The sequence below is a fragment of the Artemia sp. Qi Xiang Cuo genome, chromosome 8, assembly GCF_049724085.1.
Source record: "Artemia sp. Qi Xiang Cuo chromosome 8, ASM4972408v1, whole genome shotgun sequence".
Taxonomy (NCBI): Eukaryota; Metazoa; Arthropoda; class Branchiopoda; order Anostraca; family Artemiidae; genus Artemia; species Artemia sp. Qi Xiang Cuo.
Genome location: NC_142801.1, coordinates 67,510,447 through 67,536,121, shown reverse-complemented (window position 1 = coordinate 67,536,121; position 25,675 = coordinate 67,510,447). Strand labels below are relative to the sequence as shown.

General features: G+C 36.8%; 2 protein-coding genes across 2 annotated transcripts in view; both read left to right on the top strand.

Moving 5' to 3' along the window:
* LOC148949732 (uncharacterized) overlaps nt 1-596 on the top strand; it is a 28,646-nt gene extending 28,050 nt beyond the window's left edge. Inside the window, exons 2-3 of the mRNA XM_089092769.1 lie at nt 472-534; nt 591-596. Coding sequence (XP_088948895.1) covers nt 472-534; nt 591-596 — 69 coding nt within the window. The remainder of the gene's footprint in view (nt 1-471; nt 535-590) is intronic.
* Nucleotides 524-25,163, top strand: LOC148949731 (uncharacterized). Its single transcript, XM_089093077.1, has 2 exons — nt 524-640; nt 24,597-25,163. Exons 1-2 carry the CDS (start codon nt 607-609, stop codon nt 24,986-24,988), a joined length of 426 nt encoding a protein of 141 aa, XP_088949203.1. The 5' UTR covers nt 524-606; the 3' UTR covers nt 24,989-25,163.
* Nucleotides 25,164-25,675: the final 512 nt, after the last annotated feature.

Sequence of the window (25,675 nt, the reverse complement as noted above, 5' to 3'; positions counted from 1 at the left end):
AATACTTCAGCAGATGTATTTCTGCCTATGACGGTCACTGCACATGTGACCGAAATATCCAGTATTTTTTGTGAATTATCACTGTCTGTTAAAAGAATTTATATCTATTTGAACTTTTATTTATCGTCAAGGAAAGGCAGAGTGGTCTCTGAAATTGTCTACGTCACATTTATGTGGATAATTTGACCGAAGAAGATTATCAACTTATAAACACCCATAAGAAACATGCAAAGATTATCAACCAACAGGATTTTCTTTTACAGTGTAAGAAGATGAGAATTGTGACACCTTCGATAAAATTCAATCTACATTTAGGCACTTTTAAGGAAGAAAAGCTTGTATGAAGCTTACAATAGTATTTCTGCTGATGACAGTCACTGCACATATGACCAAAACATCCAGTATTTTTTGTGAATTTTAACTGCCTATTAAAAGGATTTATCCCTATTTGAACTTTAATTTATCTTTTAGGAAGAAAATCCTTTCGAGAGTATTCGGAGAGCTATTATGGAAAAAAGAAGAATTCAAGAGCAGGCAAAACTGGTTAACAATGTTTTATTATCACCGTTGAAGATTAACATATCTATAAGACATAGGCCTATAGCTATGTCGTGTGATGCCTTAGCGACGGAATCAAAAGGTTTTTATTACCCTTTAATTAGTATCGACAGTTTAGGTAAATTAAACACAGGTAAATTAAACATTGTTGCTGGTAAAATTAAACACTTATATGAGCAATGATTATCAAACAGTTCGTGGTAACCATTTTTAAGTAATGACCAACAGTAGTGTAGGCCCAATCTATTTAAATAGTCAGATTGAAACTGTATAGGTAGAGCTACTAGTCCTCCAGGACATTATTATGCGCACCTGCGCAATAGAAACGTAGCCCACGGATTTTAAAGGGTCAGGTACCCCTGTACATCGGGCCAACTGGTCTTACGACACACCCCTGTTTTAAAAGGTCATGTGTAATATGGATGTCATAATATTGCTTCAGTATTAGAAAAGTGTTAAGTGTTTAACGTGTTAAGTGCAACGGATGGTTTTGCACTACTGGATATTGAAAGTGCTAGCAATGATGAAACAGAACCAAGAGTACCTAAAGTTGCAGTTGAAATTACAAGGGGTTGTCGACTAACTCTAGAATGGGACAAGATAAATGCAGAATATGTTATATCATTAATCAAATTCAAGTCGGAAGAGCAATTATGCTTTGAAGCAAAAGTGAATAGAATGCATATACAATCTTTACAAGACGGATTAAATGCGTTAATGAAATATATTGAAGAGAACAATCTGAATCAATCTATAAAAAGAAGTAGGTTTTTTACTAGCGGAATTCTTATTCTATAATTGGCAGTGAGAGTATCAGGATTAAAAATGGCCGGATTTGAGAACCAAAAATCTTACAGAATCTTGTCAAATAGGAAAATTGAGTAATTTTAGACGCTAGTTTTCTAGAGCTATCTCTTCAACACAATTTTTTTTTTAAGGAATGCTTAATCATATAATGGGAAACTGATTCCCTATCTTTGGAATAGTGCATGAAACTTTTATATCGTGGCCCAGCTGCATTTACTCAATTTATTGATATATTAATTGAGACAAAACAAAATGATGTTGTGATTTTGCTTTGAACTACTACTTAAACGGTCATTTTGTAAGACAGTATGAAATAATGTCTAAGCATGTTTCATGACGTCACTCCTCCTAGAACATATTCATTTTATTGATCGGGAGTAAGTTTCTTTTTTTGCGAGGAGACAGTCGACATCGAAAAATGTTTTAAACGTGTCCATTACGCTTGTATACAATGGGTAGATGGTCATCCTGTGACAATTATACCTTTGTTGGTGACTATATTGAAAAGTGTAGATTATGCAATCCATTAAAATTGCATAAAGTATATGCTGTGCAAATTAAAGTCTGTAATTCCTGTCTTGAAGAGATTTGTGACTCTCATACTAAAGGTTTCTTACGCTCCAATTGTCACTATGATACATGTGATCAATGGGAAAATACTTACCCTGGCATGATTGTAAAACAATCCTAAACGTGATTTTAGTTTATTTTCGAGAGACTGGTATCGTCGTGGTTTTAAATTGTTTTGGAAAGAAGAGCCTGGTCTGCGCTTCAATTACTAGAATAATAACAGAGTCTGGTTTTTATGTCATCACTGTGAAGATCCCGGCTACTATGATTATAAACCTACATGCTTTTATTAGGCTGTTACAGAAAGTGATTCTTCATATCAGAATTTTGCATGTGACATTATTTCAAATAAGCAAATTGAAACATTTGAATTTTATAATATGAATCAGAATAGTATTATTGACTTTACAAAGAGATTTAAATGAAGTGAAGTTACAATATGTTGTAGAAAATGTGAACCTGACTTTGCAAGCCAAGATGAATACAAGTTTAATCTTGACGAGCTGCAGCAACTTATGTTTTCTGATGATTACCTTTACGTAGAAGAGGAAATCTAAAACGAAAGAGTGTTTTGTAAATACAAATTTTATTAATTAACAACTTTACATACATTTTTAAACCATTTCAATCTTAGGGCACCGAAATATTACATTATAGAGTTCAATCGAGGATTTTCACCATAAATGTTGAGTAACTCACTGTAAGTATGTCCGTTGCATCGGAAAACAAAATATAATACTGCATGAAAACACAGCTTTTAGTTGGTGAATATTGTACCCGCTTCCGATCTTAAATAATTGCATTTCCCACTTTGCTCAAGAAAGTTTTTAATGTTAGGCATGTAGAACGTATACGGTGGGCTGAGAGGATCAAAAAATTCAATATTCTTTCTTGTTTGGAAGATACATAGCCATTGATCTGTCTTTACAATTGATGGGCTACTGTTAACAGTGATAAGGGTATTGTTAACACGTTGGATATTCTCGAGGAAATCCGATTGTATGTAATAAGATTTGTATTTGGACATGTAAAAATCCAAATTGAATACATTGATTATTTGATTCGTCTTCATCGTGCCAAGTCTAATAGAACACTGCCATCTGGGGTAATTTCCCAATAGGTTTCAAATTGATTTAGCGAGATTAATGCAATAATCACCTCCAATGGCTCGGCAAAAGTAAAATCTAAACGTACAGTACCCATTCGGACAGCAGTCATATCTTGAGTAACGGACAAATCTAATACAATCATACTAGTTTCAGGGCGAAGTGACGTCACAGTCAAAAGTCCCATTGACTCCGACCTGGTGTTACATCAGACTAGATCTCTGGGATTTCATTAGCATTGAATTTCCGCATTTGCCCCGAGAAGTAATAGGAAGCGCAACTAACATAAAAAAGGATTGTCACTATAATTGTCACTGGTGTGAGACTAGAATTCAAGAGATAAGAAAAGTTTGACTTTACTCTTTTCTTTATTTGGCGAGATATATATATTTATAATAATTAGTGGGATGTTTAAACTATTAGAGGTCCATAGTAGAATTAGTAGCAGCAGCAATTATGAAAGAGCACCAAGCATAGAAATCACAAGAGGATCTCGACTTTGTCTCGAGTGGGAAGAAGTATATGCAAGATACGTGTTATCTTTGAGTAAATTTAAATTGGAGGACCAATTACACTTCGCTGCGAAAGTCAATATAGTACATATACATAGACTTCAAATTGCTTTAAATGCAATAGTGAAGTATATTGAGAACAATAAGTTATATCGGTGATTGTATATGTGTAATATATCATTGTTGTAATTATTCTCACACACAATAAAATTGTTTCAAAATCGAAAATGTCCCCTTTCTTTTTGTTAGATTTTTTTAAAGTAAGTTATCGAATATTCTTGAAGTAGAACGAATCGTGGTTAGTCTAGAGTCAGTAGTGAGAGTGTTAGGATTGAAAAATGAATGAATTTGAGAAAGAGAGAATTAAATCGAATCTTGTGATTATGGAAAAACTTTTGATTCTCGAGTTATCTCTTCAACGGAACATATTTTCTCAGGGAACACTTGACAATATAATGGGGAATGATTCTCTACGGTTGGATTATTGTATGACGCTTTTACGACATGAGTCAAATGCTTTTACTCAATTTATTGATATATTAATTGAAACAAAGCAAAACAATATCGTGGATATACTTTTGAATACATTGTCATAGATTCTACGTAGATGACTCTCTCTTCAAAACAGGTTATGTTACGTCACAAAGTTACTCCTCTCTCTCCCCCCTCTGAAGTTATCGAGCGTGGATTAGTTTCTTTTTAGCTGTGAGATAGTTGACATTGGAAACCAAAAAATGTTTTATACATATCCACTATGTATGTATACTCTTGGCAGTTGGTCATCATGTGAGAATTGTAAAATTATTGATGAGTATAATGAAAAGTTTAAATTATACAATCCGTGTAAATTACACAGAGGATATGTAGTACAAATTAAAGGCTGTAATTCATGTCTTGAAGTGACTTGTGACTCTCACGCTAGAGGGCAACTATGCTCCAATTGTCACAATGACAAATGTGATCAGTGGGAGATTACTTATCCTGGTATGACCGGAAAGAACCCTAAACGTGACTTTAGTTTATTTCATTGAGGATTGTATCGTCGTGGTTTTAAATTTTTTTGGGAGGAAAAATCAGGTCAACGATTCAACTGTTGGGGTAACAAGACAATTTGGTTTCTACGTCATCGTTGTGACGACACTGTCTATTATGACTATAAACCTAGTGATTTTATTTGACTTTTACAGAATTTGATTCACCACTTACGATACGATATGATACAATACGAATTCATTATGTCAAATAACAAGAATTGAATGAGACACAATACAATTTAAATAATCACTCTTCCTTGTCACTTATTTATTAAAATGAGACACAAATTACTGTTGAAAAGACAATCTGTATCGGTTGGTAGCCACGAGCTTACAAGGCTTGAGTTTATTTTGGTGCCTCGTATTACACCCTGCTCTTGCCGGTTCAGGGAGCAAATCTCGATGCCTGCTTGACTCCAAAAGCTTCTGTCCAAAGGCCATTGTAAGCTGATGTCGCCTGGCATCAAGTCCATCTAGGCCTAGGATTTTCAGGCTATCATCATAATTTGTGAATTTCGGACCTAATATCACACGGGTAGCTCGTTCCTGCACATTCTCAAGGTTATTTATTTGCTCTTTATTTAGCCCCGGATGCCACACAGGACAAGCACACTCTAAAATACTCCGAAAGTACAGTTTATAAAAATTCAACAGTGAAAAACGACTAAAACCAAATCGCCGAATTGTGACTAGACTACGCAACGCTGTATTCGCCTTCTTAGTACAAATATTTACATAACCCATCCATGACATTTTTGAGTTAAAAGTCAAACCTAAAATTGTCATATTATTTACAATTGGCACATTTATATCACTCTAACTAGGAACTTTTCTTTTTTAAAACGATACTTTCATAAGTGCTGAATTTTTCCTATTCATTGAAAGCCGTTTTTCTATACAGTCAGCCTTCAAACGGCAAATTATGCCATCCGCACTAAACATGGATCCTAGTTTATGAAGTATCAGCAATGATAAATCATCTGCAAACTTCGCTCTGTTTTAATGCCAAGTCGCAATTTTGTTACACAGTATTAAAAATAAAACAGGTCCCGTTTAGGTACCTTGGGGTATTCCACAGAAAACCTCAAGAAAATTCGATTGTATCCCATCAGCACTAACAGACTGTTGCCGTCCGTGTAAAGAACTATAAGCTCTCCGAATTAAAAAAGGTCTAAAATCTGTCATTGACACAAGAATTTCCGAATGGCTTGATTTGTCGAAAGCCTTTTCTAAGTCTGCTTGCAATATTTCTACAAATGCATCTTTATTTTCCAGACGCTCTGTGCTAGATTCTTTGATAAACCCATACTGACAGGGATCTATTTTATCACAGAAATCTTCTAGTAACCATTTCTTTAGAAAATGTTTGAAAACTTTAGATACAATAGGGGTCAAAGATATAGGTCGTAGGTCACTCACCCCTTTTGGATTCGAAACTTTAGGTATTGGTGTTACAACTGCTTTTTTTTAAATCATCCGGAAAGGTACTACTCAAAATAAATTGGTTTTAAAAGGCAGTCAGAGGTTCAGCTAGAAAGGCTGCGTTTTCTTTGTTCAGGGTTGCTGGATTGTCTCCAGGGTAAGTTGTCTTATTGGGGTCAAGTATCTCAAGAGCCTTTGCAACTTCGTGATGGAAAATCACAGGTATTTAAGATGGAACAGCCAAGGTAGAACACTGGAAATTGGTGGATTGCTTCTGCAAATACTAGAAAAATACTTATTAATAGCGTTTGCATCGAGCTTATTCCCAGATTCATCGTATACGCTTACACTCTGCCTTACAGAGGAGCCAATAAGAAGCCGTATTCCTTTATAGTAACCGGCTTGCTTTGTGGTCATGAGCTCGTTCATTTTAGACCCGTATGACTTCTCATCCAATCTACAATCATAGACCACTTGATTTCTCAGCTTGGAAGCTTCACCTATCTTCCCCTTTTTATAGAGCCTGTTGCGTTTGCGTATCAGCCTTTACAGGCACGAGTTAACCCTGGGCTTGTAAACTGAGTTTACTGTGACTGTCTTCTCTGGAAAATACACATCATAGGCTATCCATATTTCAGTGGAAAATATTCTATACATGTCGTTGACATTGCAGTTTTCGTACAAACTTTTCCAGTTTTTCGAAATAGCCCATTTAGCGAGTAGCTCTTTTTCAGACTCACTTGAAAACACTGTATTAGATATTGCTTCAAATAGGCAAATTGAAACACGTGAATTTCGCAATATGAATGCAAATAGTATCATTGACTATACAAAAAGATACGACAAGATTGAAGTTACATTGTACTGCAGAAACTGTGACTCTGAATTTACAGTAAATCAAGATCAATATAAAGTTAATTCAAATGATATACCTGCGTTACTTGTTCTCGACAGTTGCCAATTCACAGAAGAAGAAGAAGAAATCTTAAGTGTAGAATGAAGACATTGTTGTTGTCTATATACATTTTTTTTATTAATAAACAAATTTATATACCTTATTAAAACACTTTACTCGTTGGGCACTAAAATCAAAATTACACAGGTCTGAGAGCATATTTTCCCACATAAAGTCGTTTAGCCGTGGATTGTCTACGTAAATGTTGAGAAACTGCTTGTAAGTATAACCGCGACATCTCAAGACGAAATATAGTAGCGCATGAAAACCGCAACTTTTAGTCGTTAGATCCTGCACTCTCTTCCGGTTTTGAATAAAACTTTTCCCACTTCTTTCAATATAGTTGTTGATTTGTGGAGGGTAGAATGTATAGGGTAGGCCGAGAGGACCAAAAAATTCAATAGTCTTCATTGTTTGAAAGATGCACAGCCAATGACCGGTATTCACATTCGACGGACTGATATTAGCAATGATTAGGGTATTGTTTGCACTTTGAATTTTTCCAAGGAAGTCTGATGGTAAACAATAGGATCTGTATTTGGACATGTAGGGGTCCATATTAAGTACATTGATTATTTGACTAGTGTTCACGGTGCAAAGTCTAGTAAAACACTGCCTTCGGGAGTGATTTCCCAATAGGTTTCAAATTGATTTAACGAGATTAGTAGGATACTCTCCGGTAAATGATTTGCATATATACATTGTAAGAGCATCCTCATCGTTAATTCTATACTTATATCTTGAGTGCCAGATAAGCCTAACGCAATGATACCATGTGTTTTAGCGTACATGTCTTCGGTTACACCATTTTCAAATAGTTGTGATTCATGATCTAGGGTTTATATTGTCAACTCATACAATTTCCTGTAGGATTTATCAAAAGATAGATTGTATAGTGAGATTCCATTTACTTTGCAGACAAGAGATGAGACCCCAAATATCTCAAATTTATATGGGCAGCCAGTCCACGAACCTTTTCCACTAGCGCTTTTTAAAAATGCCAATGCTAATTTTGATGGAATTTCACCATTGATAAAGGATGATTCGGCGAAGGTGCGCGAGCCTGTGGCAATATGACGTGGATTGTTGATTGTAAGAAGAAGTAGTTTAATATTATTTCCACTGGCACTCAGTTATTCGACTGCCAAAGTAACAGAACTCGTAACCTTCTACTTTCGTACATGTAGTATTGCCGAAGTGAGGGGGAGAGTTACATCAGGATTGGCAGGAAGTTTCTTTCGTAAAATGAAATTGAATGGAGCAAGCGTCAATTTTATATCCACTTTTATATTTGGTGGTAGCCATTGGGGTATATTAAATATCTCATGATATATTTTTCCCACTAGATGTAATTCGTTAGCTGTACCATTTTTAAGTGCATGTGTACTATCAGTACCTGTAACATATTCATATCCATTGAAGGTGCCTGCCAATTCCTTGTATGACTTGGGTATCATCAACATGAACTGCATATAGATTGAATAATTTGAGAGATTGTTGCTAGTGCTCACCAATGTGCCATTTATGTACACACTGATTTGACGATATAAATTATGTAATATACAATTTTCATAGGATATTCCATCAGCACGAATTGACATTCCATTGTCGAATTCCACATGTCTTCAACATTTATAGATTTACATGTGATAATCAAGATTATCAAATGTAAATATATAGATGTTGAAGACATGACCATAAAGTAGTCCTCATTGGACTATATTTGAAAGTGGATATTATCGGAGAGCGGTTGTTGTTGATAAAATTATACATAGTATCCATGTTTTACACGCACACCAATATTTTCTGCGTTGAATATATTTGAAGATGAAGTGATTGACGGATGAGAATCCTTTTGCGGTAGATATGCCATTGTTCAGTAAATGAAAAGAAATCAAGTTTCGATCTAACAATTCTCTTCCTGGGAATTTTCTTCTTCTAGTGCTCATTGTACTTGTCATTTTTTTCCTTCATTTCTTTGACAGGGGTGATGTCTTTCGTTTCTGACCCGAGTAGAGACTGATGAGTGGTGAACTGTTTCTCAACCTTTTTAAACCTTTTCCATTTTGTAGAGATTTCAATTTTTTGCAAAGGGTTCGCGCACTGGACCTAAGATTGTCCGAAGCACTTTCTTTTTAAATCCTTGCCAGAGCTCCAATTATATAGTATAGAGGAAGCAAAATCTGTCGCAGCCGATACAATATATTTTTTTAGCCAGAGGTAGTGCAGAGCGAAACAGCTTAGCAAACCAACTGCCAAGACCATAGCCAGACATTGATGAACGACCTTTGTAATAGTCCGTTCCATTGCCCACCTGTCTTGGGCCAAGAGTATTAACATAGCAGTCAATATCAGGACAAATGAATACCATTTTTCTATTAGACATCTAATTTGTTTTGAACACTGACAACGATGGGTTGAAAATGGCATGTAATCACAGCTAAACCTTTTGACATTGCTAGAGGATCACCTAATTCAGTTCTTAATGTTAACTGGCAGGGTTCCAAATAGGAAGTGTCTACGGGGATATAGTGAAAATGCTTTATATTGTAATGATAAATGTGATCTTGATCGGTTTTTCGTTCAAGAACTCGTAGGAGGGGAACATTGCTATTGCCAACTCTGGATGTTTCAACAAATAAAGCATACAGAAATACACAAGTGTCTGAGGAGAAGGCAGGTGGGTAGTCAGCAAAAATAATATTAATGTTTACGGCACTTTTACCATTGATTATATTAAGTTTAAAGCCAATAACATCTTTTAGATTATTATTGAGAATAACCTTTAACCTTTTCACTGGCAATGGATGAAGTTATTTAGATCTTGCCCTCTTCCTTTGAATAGTTGAAATGAAAGGCTCCGTTTCTACGAACGGGAATTATTTTATTGATGGAACGACATAAATCATTCATACAAGTGAGTTCCTCGTATGGTAATTCAACATATGGATAATCTAACCAATCGATCTTCTGAATTTTATGTTGTTTGCTAACGGCTGGTGGTTAATCATAGGGTCTAATTTTACGTCATATTTCCGATCTTTTCTCAGGGCATCATAGGCGTTCTTGAGAATACAATCGACAAGAGCCACTTCATACGCGCCATCAAATTTGATGGTGGAAGAGAGTTTCGTCCAAAAATCACTTGTTTTATTCAAATCATTGTAGAGAGAGTCGGAGACATTGAACATGAATGTCATATAGAAATAATTGGGCATTGTTAATGTCTTCAACTGCAACCCAAAAATCAAAATCAGAGTTGTATCCTAGCAAACGAACAAGCAACTGTCTCTTGCCCCTGCGAGTACGGCTCTTTAATATCTTTTCAATTTGATAAATTTCACTGCTCATTCTAGCTTTTATGTAGTTCATAATCATAAGAATCGCCGAGAATCTCATCATCTTTGGTGTCTCGCAGATGATATGTCGTAGGTTCAGTGTCTAGGATTTTTGACACTTTAAAAAGTTCAGTGGACCATAAATAATTCCCCTTTTCAAAAATATTGCTGGTTCTATTAATCCGAACAGTATCGCCAACATTGAATTTTTTCTTCACACTTGTTTTTTTCACTGGAAAATTGTTTAAGAAAATTGTCAAATGCATTTTCACTGCAATGAACTTCCTGAGGGCTAACATTGGACGGATATCGATGAGGTCGTTGGTCATATATTTTTATGATTCTATCTAAATCATGAATAAAAGCAGAAGTATTTTTCAGTGTACAATATCTCGAAATTAATAGACGAATCGTTCTTATCAATCGTTCAGCCAATGCAGCCTTTGTCAGACTGCTATGGTTGGGGCCTCAGAGCGAGGATTCACGCCCCCGTCCCTAGCGAGTCGGGAGGAGAGTCCTAAGTTGCACCTCACAGCGGTGGAGTGCTGTAACATTCTATTAGTAGCCTAGTCCGACAAATAGAATGGCTAACGCAACGGGGCGCAAAGGGTCTGGGGAGCCTTTGGTCAAGTCAATTCCTATGAAACACCAATGGATATTGAAGATCAAATGCAGTGAGATACTACTATTACGGCGTTTGCGGTAGCCGACGCGGACCAGGTCAGGGTGGTGCCTGGCCCGACAAGTATGCAAGCTGCCCGATCAAGAAAACATCTGAATATTGGCGCGTGGAATGTTCGCATCTGCAAGCTGGCATCCACACAACTGCTCCTTGCAAGAGAATTGTAAAAGTATAAAATCAACGTTTGTGGTCTGTCAGAAACAAGACTTAATGATTTCCTGTCCAAAAAGTTGACCGTTTCTGAATCGGGCTCATTCCAGTTCTATAACTCGGGTCCCAATGATGGTTCCGGCCAGCAAGGAGTTGGGTTCTTAATAGACTGTCCTACTGCATCATGCGTCACCTCTTGGGAGCCAGTGTCACCAAGGATCACCATGATCAGACTGAGAGGCCACATTAGCCACATAACCATAATCACCGTGTACGCTCCGATAAGGGACAGTAGTGACGCGGTCAAAGATGCCTTTTATTATGACCTACAAAGAATCATCGACAAGATACCAAGGCATGACATGCTTTTTGTAGCTGGAGACTGGAACGCCCGGCTTGGCAGAGTAGACCCCGACACAGCAGCAGTTATTGGCCGCCACACCGTTGGTGACAGATGCATCAATGGAGAAAGGCTCTTACAGCTAGCCAGATACAACAACCTATGCGTCACAAACACTCTCTTTGAGCGCAAGAGACTCCATCTCGTTACATGGCGTTCAAACGACGGCATAACAACATCTCTGGTCAACCACCTCTTAGTTAGCAGAAGATGGAGGAGCTCCTGCACAGATGCCCGGGTATACAGAGGAGCAGACACAGGATATTTAAATGAATCCGATCACTATCTCCTCATTTGCAAAGTCCGTCACCGCCTTAGTAGGCAGAAGCGACAGAAGGCAGGGAAGCGCTTCGATGTTTCGAAACTAAGATGCCCGGAAATCAAAGCCGACTTTGAGTTAAAGCTAAGCAACCGGTTCGAAGCCTTGAATCGTCTCTCACTCGTCGATAAAGAATGGGCGCAGATAAAAATTGCGACACAGGACGTAGCTGAGGAGGTGCTTGGCCACACAAAACGAAAACAGCGAGCCTGGATCTCTGACCACACCATATAACTAGTTGAGAAGAAGTGACCCCTCGTGGGAGGTGCAAAAGAACCCTTAAAAGTAGCCCGCAAAGCAGTTAAACAGTCACTGAAACAGGACAGAGACTAGTACTGGTCAGATCTGGCGAATGAGTTGGAACAAGCGTCCAGGAGCCACAACAGCAGGAAAATGTTCAAACTACTGAAAGAAGCGACAGGAAAAGCTCCTGTAACGGTTGACACACTGAAAGATAAGTCCGGAGAACTCATCTGAACAGAAGGAGGACGCATGGAACGCTGGCAAGAGCATTTTTCTGAGCTACTGAACCCTGTCAAACCCCCGTGCGATCTACCTGTCTTCTCGAGTGCTGCTAGAGAGCCCTACGCAGTAAACCTCGATCCGCCAAGCATTGCGGACGTACAAAAAGCGCTGAAGTGCATGAAAAACAGTAAAACTCCTGGAGAGGATGGGATCCCTTCTGAAATGTTCAAGTCCTCACCAACTCTACTATGCCGCCTAACCGACCTTTTTGTCCAGGTGTGGACGACGAAGATCTTCCCAAAAGACTGAAGTATCAGTCCCCGTTCGCTATACAAAAAAGGAAATAAAGCCATTTGCGGATACTATAGAGGTATCTCCCTGATCGACCATGCCATTAAGATCTTCTGCATCATTCTTTTGAATCAATTAAAAGACGCTCGAGACAAGTTAACCCGTCCTGAACAAGCAGGCTTCAGACCAGGCAGAGGCTGTCCAGAACAGATATTGACGATTCGCCTCATCCTTCAGCAGTACAGCAGGTTTCATCTACCCCTTCTCATCGCCTTTATTGACTTTGCAACTGCCTTCGACTCTCTCATCAGAGAAGAGCTATGGAGAATTATGGCTGAAGACGGTGCGCCACAGGAGATAATTGAGATACTCCGAAGTGCGTATAAGGACACTGAGACTTGCGTCCGTGTTTCCGGCAATGACACCCCTAAGTGTCCAGTGGAGTTTGGGGTAAAGCAGGGATGCCCCCTTTTGCCTATATTATTCAACTACGCGATAGACTGGATCATGTATAATGCAATGAGAAACCACAGCGGAATAGTCTTTGGACAAATAACTGTTTTCCTCCAGCCCCTGACAGATCTGGACTTCGCAGACGACGTTGCTGAGCTGGAAACTACCGCCGACAGCTTACAAGGCATGATCGACGATACCTATGATGTCTCAAAGTGCATCGGACTGGCCATCAGCGGCGCAAAAGACTAAAGTATTGGCTCTCAACCAACCTGCTCCTTGCCAAGTTACCCTCGACGGTGAGCCAATAGAAAGCGTTTAGGAATTCAAGTATCTTGGCTCTATCATAACACCAGATGGCGGAGCTGAAAGGGATATCTCTGCCCGCATAGCAAAAGCCTGGGGAGTCTTTACTAGTCTGAAAAAAGTATTATGGACAAGATGGGAGATCTCAACCAAAACCAAAGTCAGAATCTATGGTGCAACTGTTCGAGCAGTACTACTGTATGCTTGCGAGACATGGCCGATCCAGACTGAAGATGCGAGAACTCTGGATGTGTTCGACAACCGCTGCCTTCGTTACATCCTCCGCATTAAGAGACGGGACAAGATTTTCAATAGTGAAGTAAGGAGTCGCTGTGGCCAATCAGAAGAACTATCGCTTATCATTAAAAGACGTCGCCTGAAGCTCCTCGGCCACACATTGCGCCGTCCCGAAGGCACAATATTTCGAGACGTCCTTTTCTGCGAACCAGCCCCCTCCTGGAAACGTAAACCAGGAGGACAAAAGAAGAACCTGTGGCAAAAATTCAAGGAGGACCTGTAACCGTGGGGAGGATTCAGGAGACACGGTTTGAGATGGGACAAATACTGGCTGAAGATTGCCGGAAAAGCTGCAGCCGACAGGTCCAAGTGGTCGTCGGAAGTCATCCCAAGATCCTTTGGTGCCGGGCAGGACAGTTCATCGTCTGGTTCCCGCCGTAAGTAAAGTAAAGTAAGTATGATAGAACTTTGTAATATATTTCAATAGAACCTTTTGCACATGTGGATTAACAAATTCGCCTGCACGATCACTTTGAAGTTTTCTATAGCAATCTTGTTCAAGAATACCTTCTAAAGCCTGAGCAACTTCAACACGTCTCTTTGATCGCAATGGAATGGCACATGCATAGCAACTAAAGACACTGATTACCACTAGAATATATTTGTAGGCTGTATTGTGCCGTCTTTGAATTTCATCTAGAGTTAAAAGATATGTTTCCATTATATACAATGGGAAAAAGGATTTAATTTATCGATATTGTTGGTCACGAAGCCTACGAATCTGATGCAGAATGTGACTCAGTTAATTATTCTGATACTCTTATACAATTCTCAAAATGCTGCTGTTGCCACTGACGTCAGAGGCAACTTTAGAAAGCGTTGTGGGGGGACTTAGACTTCCCCAATTCACCAATATTTTCATAGAAATTTTTTAAAACTTCATCCATTTTGAACGCAAACACGTAGTGTAATGCCCGCTACCCTTTTGTACTAGGAATGCTAGTATTTTACAAGATTGATTTAAAATTTTCTTTTTTCTTCTTTTTTAAATGGTTTTGCTGTTAGAGGGCTGAAACCTCTACTATATTCCCTTAATTTCTTAAGAATTTGCTTATTGCCAATAAGACTTTTGGGGAAGTTTGATGTATTTAAAAGTCTATATAGATTATTATCAAATGATAAAATTCCTTTACGATTTGTAACCATATATCAAATTAAATTAAGTAAATTATAACTTTTTCCCTGAATTATAATTCATTTCCCGGGGCTATCGACTTGAACTCGATGATCATCACCACTTTCCAACATGAGACATGTTAATACTCTTTTACTCTGTTCCCGATAGGTGTGTGGCAGTAGGTTTCCAACTGTTGTCACTATTGAATTCAGTTCCTTCTCCTTTGATTGTGCTTTTGTTGTTGTTGCAGAATATTGAGGATATGTTTCCTTTTTGGGGGGCTGGGGATCAGTGACATTGACGGTGGATTTTTGCAAATACGGTCTACGTTTTCCCCCATGAAAAATTGTATCTTGAGGTGGAATTTGTTTTTTATCATCGGCAATATTTTCTTATTTAATGAATTTTCTAACACTCTTTTTAAAGTTTTTAATTTGTGAGAGAATAAGTTCTATAGGAGTCTACTATTAGGGTTTAGCCATCTAAAGAAGAGTCTTTAAAACTCCTTCTATTATTGGCAGTAAAAGTGTAAGAAAGCTAACGCCCGCTTGAAGGAGACGTTTTCTTTTAAAATATTTTCCTTTGTTTTTGCAAGCCAAGGCACGTACGGTGGAATGGTGTTGCTTTGTCTGTTGTCTAACACCTCCTGGCAAATGTACATTGCCCTCAGTTAAATTTAAACAAAGTTCAGATATTAGATTAATACATTCTTTGTCAACACCATGTTTGAGTATGACCTTCCTGAGTGGGGGTTTTGAGGTGCTTAGAACGGAAAATAAGTGTCTATTTTCGTGTAGTTTCTTCAGTATCATGATGGCAACTAATAGCCCTTTCTACTGTTCACCGGAAGATATACAGTAAGTTCTTTGTCAAAAATATCTGTGACTATACGCAAATCCTCGGGAGTATTCTGATTAAGATCCAAAAGGATGTACCCGTAGGGCTTATTTGTCGCCTGCCTGTACGCTGAAAGTAGAAATTTGGGGGTACCTGAATATATTTGTTTATTGAAAGTTATGAGAGAACTTGAATCACGAACAACACTGTACTTAATACAAAAGTTGGAGTCCAAACCAATGTTTCTCATACGATTGCTCTGATTAAACAGGTTATGTAGAGCATGTTTTATGGAAATCTGTTCTTGACGATAATGGTTTGTTAACAGTTGTTGCATTTTATGCGAGAACTGTTCAATGGATTCTGCTAAATCATCAATAATCAGCCATGAGTTTTGCTCAACACTATTGAAAATATCAAGTCCTCGTATGAATTGTATTGGCATAGATGAAGCAGTGGCAATAGTTTTTATTTGGTCATAGTACTCTAGCCAAATACTATAGTAATAGTAAATTCTCTTTGGTTTTTCCAAAAACATTTTATTACAATTTTCAATTATTTTAGCTAAAAAAGTCGTTTTCCCCGACATTGACGGACCACAGAGAAATGATCTTAAAGATGTTCTAAATTGATACATACTGCTGTTGACAAGAGTTGGACTACAACTAACTGTAAACCATACTTGTCTAATGAATATATAATAATAATTTTCCATACAGCAGCATCTACCTAGAATGATATTCATTAGCAACAACAAAAACATATTTTTTCTTTTATTAGCAACACTTTTTGAACAACAACAACAATAATAGCAAAAGAATACAACGAGATCAATTTAATATTTTTCATTTATTGACAATAACAAGAACAAAAACAACATGTATTTTAAATAATGCATACACTACAGCAACAGCAAGAACAGCACAGTAGAGTATATTTATATACTAAGAGAATAGAATATATAACACTATTTACAACATTTAAATGATGAGAATCCCCCCAGAGCCAGCCAGGACCCCCACCCCCCCCAGAGCCGGCCAGGACCCCTCCCCCCGATCCTACGGGGCCGAAAGCCGGGCCGGGGCTGAAGGTCGGGACGGGCCGATGCCGAGGGCTGGGACGCCCACCCCCGGGGGCTGGAAAGTGCGGCCCGCTGCGGCGGGAAACAAAAAATCTCTATACAATAGCAGCAGCAAAAGTTATATGATGACATTGATGATGGCAAAAATAGAATGTAGATTATATGGGAAATTGTCCTAAAAAAAAACCACCGACATTTATACATTTCTTTTTGAACTTCACTTTTTGCATGTGAACGTTTACTGACAAACGTGTCAATAAACTTTTTTAAGTAGGGTGTCTGATCGAATTGCAGGGCTCTTTGTTTCTTCGTAACCCTGAGCCATTGGTCGCCATCCACCGCAATAGCACTTGGTGAACAACAATATTCTTTTTCGGGTCCCTATCTGCAATTAGTTTCTGCTTGGAGGGGGTCCAATGCATACCCATATCCTAGACCAAAGACAAATTGTATGGACTCAAAGGGTCCTTGGTCACCGGTCTATTTACACACGGAAAAACAAAATCTTAGACGGAGTCATGAAACGCCGTTGGTATGCGACCTTCAATTTAAAAAAACAATCCTTGGGGGCCATTTTCCTCGACAGTGTGGATGTCAGGGAAATCTAAGGCACAAGGATTTTCCAGTCCATTTGTAATTGCCACACGGTAAACTATAGTGATACATTGCCGAGGGGTTGCCCTTAGCCCATACCCTCTTGGAAAATTCTTAGTCTTCGGTAGTCCATGCACTATCAGTAAGTGAATTATAGAATGCTACAATGGAGGGGGGGGGGAGTTTCTCCTCACTTAACCTTATGCCAGAGTTGTAATAATCATATGCATATACGCCTTTACAAGTCAGTAAGTCATATATTTCATTGTCGGGAAATCGCTGTTTGAGTACAGAGAAGCTATAGAAATTTTCACACTTCTGTACTTTAATTAGTTGGCAGAGAACTTTGAGGAAAAAACTATAAGAATCTAAAAAACTGATTTTATTCCAACACGTTTGGCCATTATCCACTGTTTGCCACTTGAATTCTAAAAGCTACAACTTCTCAGCCTATTTGGGTATAATATTATAGGTAAATGATTTATCTACCCATGGGCTATCTGCAACCACCTCCCTGTGCATACGTGCCAAAGCTGGTAAAATAAATTTCAAATCGTAATTTGAATTGTGAATGAAAACTGGTTTACGGAACTGCTGGCTCAAATTCACATTGCACGATTGATCTGCTACGCCACGAAAATTACTACCCCCTGATGATATTTCCTGCCCTAAATGATCACGATACCTAACTTTCCCCTTCCCCCTTAGTCTTTTTTCCCCTAGTCCCTTTCCTCTTAGTCCCCTCTTCAAATTCCCCCTTACATACCCAACATATTTTCCTGTTTTTAATGGCCAGGCGATGCTCTGCTGATAAAGCATTGGGTAATGTCTATGTCTCAAGCAGAAAATTGCCCCATTCGCTGTGACATTTAATTTAGTCAATGCTTTGACTATGCAATCTTTCTCGTCCAATGTCTGAACTATTTCTAAGAGACGCATAGTTTTGCTGCTGTCTCTTTGTGCATGGGCATAGGAAACTGCAATAGCTTGATGCTCTTTGATACTATTTGTATATTGGGGGTTGCTCACATCTGAGAGATTGGCCTCACAGTATAAATTTATTTTATCACTTTGCATAAGTATATTCTGGAAATTTCTCAATCGTAAAATTGCCTGGTCACCACCAACTATCTTTCATTTAAATAGAATATTTTTAAAACAATTGGGGGCCTAATGCTGTCTCGCCCTCCCCACAGTTGAATTTGGTGTTCAAGAATATTTGAATCTTCTCCACAAATGTATGGATAATATTTATCGGGTCGCTTATTATTTTTTCTACCATCAGTGTATTAAAAGGATCGCCAAAAGTTGCTGTGAAAACGTCTATCGTATTCAGAATTTAATTTGTTACTATTTGTATATTGGGGGTTGCTCACATCTGTGAGTTTGGCCTCACAATTCAAACTTATTTTATCACTTTTCATGAGTGTATTCTGGAAATTTCTAAATCGTAAAATTGCCTGGTCACCACCAATTGTCTCCACTGATTGATAGCCGTGTCTTTGGCTGTGTAACATGTGATTTTGTAACTTTAAATAACTACGAAATCTAGACAAACACATTGGGCAATAGTAACATGCCCCGCACCCCTTCTTACCCTCCCCCAGAACTCTACTAATATCCGTAATTGGGTTGAAATGACCTATTGAATTAGGTTCATTATGTGGTGTGTACAACAGCCAAACCCAGTGTTTCACTGATTCAATCGATGGGTCCCTTACTGGGATTATTACTCCCTTTTTATGAGAACGCACACCCTCTTCAAATTCCGTTTCGTACTGTAGCACTGTAACACTAATTTTTAAATGCGCGTTTGCCAGTTCAAAAATATCTATTCCTTTGAATGTTACAGGAAATTTGTCTGTTAAACAAGTGAAATCTACTCGGGGAGAATCAGACCCTTGTTTCCCATGCAGGGCCTACTGATGCAAATTTCTCGTTGTAGCTTTATCTTTCAGAGGTCGGAAAGCCGATATAAGAAACGCGTACATGAGTCACTTTTGCCCTGTCTCGAAACAGATTTGTTGGACACCCTTGTATCCTTCTAAATCAGGATTATATCTTAAAACTATAGACTCTGCCCCTGCCCCTCCCCCTCTTAAAGTAAAATCTTTTAAATTTACAGATATTTATACTTAAATTTTCAACAAATAAAACCACTGAACCACTACCATTCTCATTATAATTGTCCAGATGCGTGACAGCATTGTCTACCCATTGCATGAAAATATTCTCATAATTCTCCAAATGAGGGTACAGCACCAACATTTTAGTGTGCACATAGTGGTCATATACCTCACCATTGATTTAATTCACATAGAATAATTATATTACAGTAGAACCCTTTATGCTGTCCCGCCCTCCCCACAGTTGAATTCGGTGCTCAAGAATGTTCGAATCTTCTCCACAAATGTATGGATAATATTTATCGGGTCGCTTATTATTTTTCCTACCATCAATGTATTAAAGGGATCGCCAAACATTGCTGTGAAAACGTCTATCGTATTCAAAATTGATTTTTTTTGCTGAAATTCGTGTAGCGGTGACAATTGTATATCATCACTACCTACCTTTACCCCTCCCCCACTTTTTTCAACAATAGGGCTGGTGTGTGGAGTGACATCTCCCAGTTCACTTAACATAGTCTCTAACGTGTTAGGACTATGTGAATCAGTGCAAGTGAATTTATTTTCTTCAATTAAATTTGGTTAAAATGGGGTTATATTTATTATATCTGAGGGGGGGGGGTGGAGGGATTTCATTTAACTCACGACTAAAATTATCTAAAATTTTTATGGTGTTAGGACTCAGGCGAAGTGAACCGCTCTCTAGCACATGTTGTTCTGAGCTAACTTCATTGCTTTGTTCAACAGTACTATCGTCTACATCTAAGGAATTATTACCAACATTGAAATATTTTCCTAATAAATTATCTGTCCCATTATTATAGGATCATTAAAAATGTCAGGATCATTAATAATGTCAGCAGGTAAACCATCTAAATTATCACTACCATCGTAACACTCCCGTAACTGAATATCACGAAATTTCATTGGCGATTCAATTGAAACCGTTTTGTCAATGAGGTCATATTGTTCATGACTTGTTTCTTCAGGTGGGAGAGAAGGTAGTGCGTATGATATGGCATCCGTTCTAATCTTTAAAGAAAACAGACACTTATTTTCAATGTGCATAAATCACCCTATTTTTAAAAAAAAGTCGAAAATTTGACAAATAGCAACCTATATTTTCTAATCATTAAAAAATATGCATTATAATAAATAACACTTAGTAGCAATATCCGTGTAAGTATAGTGTCATTTGGTTAGTTCACTGCCCCCTCCCCCACACACACATACACTTAGTTGTTGTTTAATAATAATCAAGTAGAAAGAAAAAATAATAAATATAGCATCGCATAATGTGCTTCTCTCCTTACTAAATTATAATACCCTTAAATCTGCAATATTCATTTTATATTCTTAGTTTGCTTAGCAAATAATCTAGTGGAATGAAAAATAATAAATATAGCAGCGCATAATATGCTGTTGCTGTCCATACTAAATTACAATACTAATAAATTTACCATATTCATTATAACTTCTTAGTTTTCTTAGCAAATTATCTGCTAGAAAGAAAAAAATGACAAATATAGCAGCGCATAATGTGCTGCTGCCCATACTAAAACAATGAAAATCACACACCATAGTTTCATCTTAATCATGCAACATACTTAATAGCAGCAATTGTTAGCAATGAATAGCCATAAATTTTTAATATTCAATATAGTATCTTAGTTTTCTTAGCAAATAATCTAGTGGAAAGAAAAATAATAAATATAGCAGCGCATAACGTGCTGCTGTCCATATTAAAATAATGAAAATCACACACCATAGTTTCATCTTAATATACTCAAAATGAAAAGTAATTACCAAATCAAAATATTTATCATAAGCAACATCTACCCTCCCCTCCGCCATAATAAAATACATTTTTAAAGCTATGGCAAATTGTATAACTTACGAGCTATGTATACGAATATTCACTTAGTCTGCACAAAAATTAGTTAATTGCTTGTTGTTGAAGTGATTGGTTGTAAACCTGAAATATTTTTAAAAATGGTTTTAATTTAGAATTAAAGGTTGATGTAATAATTTAAGGGTAGTTTTATCCCATGCCAATCATGATGTGACAAGCACATATCACTTTTCTATTTGATGTTATTCAGTTGTCAATAGTGCCAAAAAAAGTGCCAAGGGCTCCCCTTCTTGCATATAGGCCCTTGTGTTGCCGGAGAAGGTATTCACGTGTTCTATATTTAACTTGGAGCATGCAACTTATTTAATAATTCAAGGAAGAATGTGATCCTCATCCTCAATCAGGGCCTTTTTTCAGCGGGAGGGGCATATTCTTCAAAATTATCCTTAAAAAGAAATTAAATTATAGTTAAAAAAAATTTTACAACTTTTGAGGGAAGTTTTATTCATGAAACTAGCTAAAAGTTGATACTTCTGATCCACCTTTAGGTACGTTTATTTATTATAATATTATATGGCAAATTAAATACATAAAAAAGATATTTTTCATTAAGATATTGTCATTCTGCATTATTGCAATGGAAACACATTATTCCTTAAGCATATGTCGCAGAGGGAAAAAATTATAGTTCAAAAGAAAAAAAAATTATCAGAGTTGATAATCATACAGCTACACATCACTTTTTGAAGAAAGGATCGTAACTTATAGGCTAGCTGGAACACACGCAAGAAGTGAAGTCTGATTAATGCTAATGAAGTAAAACACTAACTAAAAGCTGTTAATATTTTTCAACTTTTGAGGGAAGTTTTATTCATGAAACTAGCTAAAAGTTGATAATTATGATACACCTTTAGATACGTTTATTTATTATAATATTGTATGGCAAATTAAATACATAAAAAAGATATTTTTCATTAAGATATTGTCATTCTGCATTATTGCAATGCAAACACATCATTCCTTAAGCATATGTCGCAGAGGAAAAAAATCATAGTTCAAATGAAAAAAAAAATCATCAGAGTTGAAAATCATACAGCTACACATCACTTTTTGAAGAAACGATCTAAACTTATCGGTTAGCTGTAAAACACGCGAGAAGTGAAGTCTGATTAAAGCTAATGAAGTAAAACACTAACTAAAAGCTATTAATATTTTTCAACTTTTGGGGGAAGTTTTATTCATGAAACTAAATAAAAGTTGATAATTCTTATACACCGTTAGGTACGTTTATTTATTATAATATCGTATGGCAAATTAAATACATAAGAAAAAGATATTTTTCAGTAAGATAATGTCATTCTGCATTATTGCAATGTGAATAAACTATTCCTTAAGCACATGTCGCAGAGGGAAAAAATCATAGTTCAAATGAAAAAAAATTATCAGTTGAAAATCATGCAGCTACACATCACTTTTTGAAGAAAGGATCGATACTTATCGGTTAGCTGGAACACATGCGAGAAGTGAAGTCTGATTAATGCTAATGATATAAAAAACAATATGATGAAATATAATAGTTTAGAAAAAAATTGGACTATATATTTGCACATTAGGGGTGGGGTAAAGCATAGCATATATTAAATACGCAATACCTTACTAGACAGAGGAAACTTAAAGCTAATTTAGTAGGTTTCAATAAGCGCTTTTGAAAACAATATATTTTAAAAGTTCCAATTTGCTTCTAAAGTATTTTTCATCCTTTCTTTATTTTATTAACTAAACTGGTCTTTTTTTCATGTGTCTCCAATATAATGCAATAGTACCCAAATATCTCCATTAATTATTTATAAATAAAACTTGCGATATAAATTTGCGTAACAATATCATCAAAATTCCCCATTTTATCTGGTGTTTGTTCCTCAAAGGTTTCAAAAGAACTGCTATCTTAGGTTGAAGCGTAAACAATATAAACAATGTCTCAAGGTGGAATTGTGACATACCAGATAATACGTAGGTTGATTTCGAAAAGCAAATTACGCAAAATTCAAGCTAATCCTTTCCAGAAGTCTGGTCTGATGTAACACCAGGTCGGATTCAATGGGAATTGTCGCTGTGAAGTCACTTTGTCCTGAAATTAGTATGGCTCCCCTACTGTAGTAGTAGTAGTAGTATTAGCAGTAGTTGTAGTAGTAGTAGTGGTAGTTGTCTCAGTAGTTGTTGTAGCAGAAATAGTAAAAGTAGTAGTGGTAGAAGTAATTGTCAGAGGAGCCATGGTTAGGTAGTTTTAGTAGTAGTAGTAGTTGCAGTGGTTGTAGTAGTACTTCTAGTGCTAGTAGTAGTCGTTGCAATAGTTGTTGTCATAATAGCAGTTAAAGCAGAAGTAAGCTCTTAGTATTTATTTTTGCTAGTTAAGCATCCCCCTAAACCTGCCCTGAAAGTTTCAAGTTAATACCCTAATCTGTCAGCTCCTGATATATAGCTGATACGCCTATTTGATACCCTGCATACACCTGGTGTATTTTAACTTTACTTAACATTAACATTCCCTGATAGTTTCACCTTAATGCCCTTACAGTTGTTGAAAACCCAGGATCAAACAAACCCTGCTTTCCCAACAAAAAAACGTATGTGTAGACAATGAGCAGCTTGACTTTTCATCTGTTTGGAACGACATCATTATCTCGAAATTTGATCTGCTCTGGGTATAACTCTAGTTTTACACATTAACCATACATGTATTTTATTTACTAATTTTGTCATATGTACTAAGAGCTAACAAAGTATTAAAATTAACTTACGCTACATAATGATTGTCCCGTAATGCACGAAACATATTTTTGTTGTTTTGGTGCAAAACATTTTCCTCTTCAAGGAAGACCCGATTTACAGATAAAGAGGATCGGCTTTTTTTCACACTAATGAGCCCTATATCTCGTAAATAAATTCTAACGTTCAGCTTGCTTCAGTGTGCATTGTCTTTGGTACTACGATTTATATTTAATTACAAAGCATTGATTTAAATTATCTTTTAAAAATGGATTATTTTATAGTAATCTTTATGCGTGTTTAATCCTTATGCGGTAAATTTTATATATAAATAACATCATCATTATTCTTGTTCTAGTTTTAAAAGAAATAATCTTAATAAATGTAGACAATCTGATGCAATATTCTGTTACTTTGGATCTTTATAACACAGTTTCTTGTTCTGTGGTTTAGTATAATTTTTTCACAAAAGTCTTTTTTTTACAAATGTTTTATAAACCAAAAAATTACTGGTTTTAAGTCCTTTAATAATAGTTAATCATTTTTAATTATTTCTAGACGCCAAAAAAGGTTTTGCAGCATCAAATGCACTGTCTACAGAAGGTGCAACATTTGGAAGAGTTAAGTCAATAAGCTCAGCAAATATTACACCATTTCACTCACAACCATTAGAGGACATTAAGGAAGCATCACATTCAGGTTCCAATAAATGCCCTATTCCTTTCCCGTTCAGAATTAAGAGTTTGTTGACGCCAGAAGAGAGACACCAAGAAAAGCGAAAAAGAAACAACGAAGCATCAAAAAGATCAAGACAAAATAGAAGATGCAAAGAATTAGCGGTTCTTGAACGGTTAGAACTGCTTGAGAAAGAAAATAGACAGCTTAAACTTAAACTTCACAAAACGGAAAAAGTACTAAAAGCTGCAAATCTCACAAACGAAAATATATAATTATGATGTCAACTATTATACTTGTAAATTAAAGGAGGGTTAGTAAACTCATGGCTTTTATTCAGGAAACTCTGAGTATTTTTTCCAACCACCGATGATTTATCACGACTCTCAGAATATATCAATACTAATATAGTGAAAAACACTGTGTGAATTTACATTACTGTGCATCCACATTTTCCAGTATTAAGTTTCAAATTGTGAAAAAAGAGATTTTCTTTGCTTCTAAATACAAACAGTAACGCGTGTTTGGAGGATGAGAATAAAAAAGGAGAAGATCCAAATGTCTGGACGACCAAATTAAGATCGATACGGGAAGGTTAAGTAAAAGAGTGAAGAAACAAAAAGGAAAAGGAAAGTGGAGAAGTAAATGTTTACGTCATAAAAGAGAAATTGTCCAATGTGAGAACTCTCGGCCATACCGATGGGTGTATAAATTATTGATGCTTATACAGAGTTCTCACTTTTATATTTTTGCAAACCCAAAAAGCCATCTGAGCAGATGACTTGGATTCCTAAAGGTTAACGACATCCAATAACATTGAGCAGGCGAAGCCATATCTAATCCAATCAAAATGGGGGTGGAGGGTTATCAAATCAAATGTTATGGCATGGCGTGAAATTACGTGGGCGGGCTAGGTTTGTTAGATAGTATTAGATAGTGGGTAGTTGTCTGTTATAGCACCT